The 5,000-nt window shown below is 55.7% G+C and overlaps 1 protein-coding gene across 16 annotated transcripts in view; it reads left to right on the forward strand.

Annotated features, from left to right (window-relative positions):
* The window catches only part of LOC125045785 (longitudinals lacking protein, isoforms A/B/D/L-like), an 81,243-nt gene that overhangs the window by 43,164 nt on the left and 33,079 nt on the right, over positions 1-5,000 (forward strand). Inside the window, exon 5 of one of the 16 annotated variants that reach the window (XM_047643269.1) lies at positions 4,391-4,819. The exons of 14 other annotated variants lie outside the window; for them this stretch is intronic. In XM_047643269.1, coding sequence (XP_047499225.1) covers positions 4,391-4,630 — 240 coding nt within the window. In that variant the 3' untranslated portion in view covers positions 4,631-4,819. Of the gene's footprint in view, positions 1-4,390; positions 4,820-5,000 lie in introns of those variants that run through there. One more of the 16 variants, XM_047643270.1, reaches the window with a different exon arrangement.

The raw sequence follows: 5,000 nt of genomic DNA on the forward strand, positions 1-5,000 counted from the left end.
CTCACTCTTGTTCTGTCTCACTCACTCACTCACTCTTGTTCTGTTTCACTCACTCACTCACTCTTGTTCTGTCTCACTCACTCACTCACTCTTGTTCTGTCTCACTCACTCACTCACTCTTGCTCTGTCACACTCACTCACTCACTCTTGCTCAGTCTAACTCACTCACTCTTGCTCAGTCTCACTCACTCACTCACTCACTCACTCACTCACTCACTCACTCACTCACTCACTCACTCACTCACTCACTCACTCACTCACTCACTCTTGCTCTTTCACTCACTCTTGCTCTTTCACTCACTCTTGCTTACTCACTCACTCTTGCTCTATCTCTTGCTTACTCACTCACTCTTGCTCTATCACTCACTCACTCACTCTTGCTCTCTCACTCACTCTCTCTTGCTCTCACTCACTCTCTCTTGCTCTCACTCACTCTCTCACTCTTGCTCTGACTCACTCTCTCACTCTTGCTCTCTCTCTCACCCACTCACTCTTGTTCTCTCACTCACTTACTCTTGCTCTCTCACTCACTCTTGCTCTCTCACTCACTCTCTCTTGCTCTCTCACTCACTCACTCTTGCTCTCTCACTCACTCTTGCTCTCTCACTCCCTCACTAACTCTTGCTCTCTCACTCCCTCACTCCCTCTTGCTCTCTCACTCCCTCACTCACTCTTGCTCTCTCACTCACTCACTCATGCTCTCTCACTCCCTCACTCACTCTTGCTCTCTCACTCCCTCACTCACTCTTGCTCTCTCACTCCCTCACTCACTCTTGCTCTCTCACTCCCTCACTCACTCTTGCTCTCTCACTCCCTCACTCACTCTTGCTCTCTCACTCTCTCACTCCCTCACTCACTCTTGCTCTCTCACTCCCTCACTCACTCTTGCTCTCTCACTCCCTCACTCACTCTTGCTCTCTCACTCACTCATTCACTAACTCTTGCTCTCTCATTCACTCATTCACTAACTCTTGCTCTCTCACTCACTCATTCACTAACTCTTGCTCTCTCTCACTCACTAACTAACTCTTGCTGTCTCTCACTTACTAACTCTTGCTCTCTCTCACTCACTAACTAACTCTTGCTCTCTCTCACTCACTAACTAACTCTTGCTCTCTCTCACTCACTAACTAACTCTTGCTCTCTCTCACTCACTCACTCACTCACCCACTCACTCACTCACTCTCACTCACTCACTAACTCACTAACTCTTGCTCTCTCCTACTCACTCACTAACTATTGCTCTCTCTTTCTCTCTCCTCCCTCCATTCCTCTCCTCTCCTCTCCTCTCCTCTCTTATATCTCCTCTCCTCTCTTATCTCTCCTCTCCTCTCTTATCTCTCCTTTCTCCTCTCCTCTCTTATCTCTCCTTTCTCCTCTCCTCTTTCTCTCTCTTCTCCTCTCCTCTCCTCTCCTCTCCTCTCCTCTCCTCTCTTTCTCTCCTCTCTCCTCTCTTTTCTCTCCTCTCTCCTCTCCTCACTTTTCTCTCCTCTCTCCTCTCCTCACTTTTCTCTCCTCTCCTCACTTTTCTCTCCTCTCTCCTCTCCTCACTTTTCTCTCCTCTCCTCACTTTTCTCTCCTCTCCTCTCTTTTCTCTCCTCTCCTCTATTCTTCTCTTATTCCCTCTCTTCTCCTTCCTTCTCTCTCGTCCCCATGTCCCAACCACTCACTTTCACTCTCTCTCGCCCTTTCTCTCTCTTTCTCCCACACTCTCCCTCTTCTCTTTCCTCCTCTTGCCGTCACCCCTCTCCCCCTCTTCCCATCTCCCCCTCTTCTCCTCTCCCCATCTCCCCCTCTTCTTCTCTCCCCCTCTTCTCCTCTCCCCATCTCCCCCTCTTCTTCTCTCCCCATCTCCCCCTCTTCTCCTCTCCCCATCCCCCCTCTTCTCCTCTCCCCATCCCCCCTCTCCCCCTCTTCCCATCTCCCCCTCTTCTCCTCTCCCCATCTCCCCCGCTTCCCCACTTCCCCCCTTCCCTATCTCCCCATTCCCCCCTTCCCCATCTCTCCCTCCCTCTCTTCCCCCTACTCCCTCCCTTCTCCCCTCTCCTCTCTTCCCCCCTCTCCCCCCCTTCTCCCTCTCTTCCCCCCTCTCCTTCTCTTCCCCCTTCTCCTTCTCTTCCCCCTTCTCCTTCTCTTCCCCCTTCTCCCTCTCTTCCCCCCTCTCCCTCTCTTCCACCTCTCCCTCTCTTCCCCCTCTCCCTCTCTTCCACCTCTCCCTCTCTTCCCCCTCTCCCTCTCTTCCCCCCTCTCCCTCTCTTCCCCCTCTCCCTCTCTTCCCCCCTCTCCCTCTCTTCCCCTCCTCTTCCCTCTCCCCTCCTCTTCCCTCTCCCCTCCTCTTCCCTCTCCCCTCCTCTTCCCTGTCCCCTCATCTTCCCTTTCCTCTCCCCTCCTCTTTCCTCTCTCCTCTTCCCTGTCCCCTCCTCTTCCCTGTCCCCTCCTCTTCCCTGTCCCCTCCTCTTCCCTGTCCCCTCTTCTTCCCTGTCCCCTCCTCTTCCCTGTCCCCTCTTCTTCCCTCTCCCCTCCTCTTCCCTCTCCCCTCCTCTTCCCTCTCCCCTCCTCTTCCCTCTCCCCTCCTCTTCCCTCTCCCCTCCTCTTCCCTCTCCCCTCCTCTTCCCTCTCCCCTCCTCTTCCCTCTCCCCTCCTCTTCCCTCTCCCCTCCTTTTCCCTCTCCCCTCCGTTTTCCTCTCCCCTCTCCCCAACTCCCTAACCCCCAACCCCCCTCCAGCTTTCTCTTTCCATGAAGATGATAATGAATTGATGATGGTGATATAATAATGAAATATGGTGATGTATTATTGAACTGCTTATTCAGTAAACAAAAAAAGAAAAGAAAAAAAAAAGAAGGTATTAGACATTGGCAGTTCTACCACAACATTGAAATTATGCCACTGTGCTGAACGGAAGAGACAAAGGTCAGTTGCCATATGTAATTTATTATGTCTTAGGAGTTTATTCGAAAGAGAGAGAGAGAGAAAGAAATAAAGAGTGAGTGAGTGAGTGAGTGAGTGAGTGAGTGAGTGAGTGAGTGAGTGAGTGAGTGAGTGAGTGAGTGAGTGAGTGAGTGAGTGAGTGAGTGAGTGAGTGAGAGTGGAAGTGAATGAGCGAACGCATAACGCGACAACAGACGGAGACTGCAGGCCGCTGGAAAAGCGAGAGTGGGAGAGAAGGGAAGGCGAGTCCCTGGGGGAGGCGCGGGGGGAGCTGCCAGAACCTGGGGTGTGACGCTGCCTTTGTGTGTTTCAGAGGCTGGCTTGGCGCAGTCCCCTGGTGCGGCGCTCCCCCTCGGCGTCGGCGCTGCTCAAAAGCCCTTGCTCGCCGCGCCTCAACTCCTGCGGGGGTGCGGGAGGCCTGGCGGGCGGCCTGGCGGGCGGCCTGGCGGGCGGCCTGGCGGGCGGCCTCGGCGGGGCGGGCGCGGGCGGGGGCGCGGTGGGGGGCGCCTCCGCGGCGGGGGACTTGGGCTCGCCGCTGCCGTGCCCCGAGTGCGGCCGCGAGTTCCACGGCCTCAACAAGAAGTTCCTCCTGACGCGGCACATGATCACGCACACCGGCGAGAAGCCCTACCAGTGTCCCTACTGCCCCTACCGCGCTAACGTGTCCAGCAACTTGACGCGCCACCTGCGCACCGTGCACACGCCCAGCTCTGCTGCGGGGGCGTCGCCCGGGGCGCTGCCGGTGCCAGGGGTCCTCTCCACGGCTGGGGGTACCACCGTCTCCCCGGCCGCCCCGGGCCACTCTCCCAGGGCTCCACACCCCCCCTCGCCGCTCTGAAAGGGAGCAGGCTGCGGCCGCGCGCGCTCGCCGGCCTTCCTCGCTCCGAAGTTCCGGCCGGACGTCCGCCGGGGGCCAGCGGCCGGGGCTCCGCCGCCTCGCGCTACCTCTTCGTGCAACTCCTCTTCCTCCTCCTCTTACTCTCCTCCTCGTCCTTTTTATCTTCTCGTCCTCTTTCTCTTCTCCTCGTCCTCTTTCTCTTCTCCTCATTCTCTTTCTTTCCTCCTCCTCCTCCTCCTCCTCCTCCTCCTCCTCCTCCTCCTCCTCCTCCTCCTCCTCCTCCTCCTCCTCCTCCTCCTCCTCCTCCTCCTCGTTAGGAAAGTTCAAAAATGGAATATGTTTTGTTTTTGTTCCTCAATGTGTAAAAAATCGTATCACAATTACACGTACAGTTTCATTTTCCTTTTCTCTTGCTGTCCTTTATATCATATCAGAAGACGAAGTGAAAGAAATAACATTGATGATATCACTGAAGAAAACCAAAACATCAAGTTGGGATAAAAACTCGAAGGCTATGTAGGAGGTCCTTTGCCAGGGGCGGCCCAGTGTGAGGCAGAGGGGCGGTGTGGCAAGCTTTCGGGGCAAGGGAACGAGCCAACCCTGATACCCAGTTTTCCTCCAGCAGGGCGGAGCCTTTGTCAAGTCTCAGAGAGGGAAAAACCTGCTCTACTTCGAGGGGTACAAGCACAGGATATGCCGGGAGGAGGCCGGAGGGCGCACCAGCTGGTGGCGCTGCACCAAGAAAACTTGCCGAGGCCGCGCCAGGCTGAGCATCGAGGGCATCGTCATGGTCGTGCCGCACAACCACGACCCGCAGCCCTACATGCAATATCAGGACGACAGCCCCCGGGTCGCACTCTAGGGCCCTCTCCCCCGAAGGACGCTCTCTCGTGCTCACAGGATCAAGTTAAGGGAGGAGAGGATCACGGTGGAGGAGGAGAGGAAGAGAAGAAAGGAAAATTCTGTTTTTGTTGACAGAGGGCCGTGTCTTGCGGGCAAAATGTCTGTCCAAGCGGGTTTAACTTGTCATGGGAAGAGGAAGGAAAGAGGGATAGAGGAGGAAAGGGATTACTAGGACGAAAGGTAGAGGGGAAGGGAGGGAGGAGAGACAGGGAGACAGGGAGACAGGGAGACAGGGAGACAGGAAGACAGGAAGACAGGGAGACAGGGAGACAGGGAGACAGGGAGACAGGGAGACAGGGAGACAGGGAGACAGGGAGACAGGGAGACAG

This window comes from Penaeus chinensis, chromosome 38 (genome assembly GCF_019202785.1).
Source record: "Penaeus chinensis breed Huanghai No. 1 chromosome 38, ASM1920278v2, whole genome shotgun sequence".
Classification (NCBI taxonomy): Eukaryota; Metazoa; Arthropoda; class Malacostraca; order Decapoda; family Penaeidae; genus Penaeus; species Penaeus chinensis.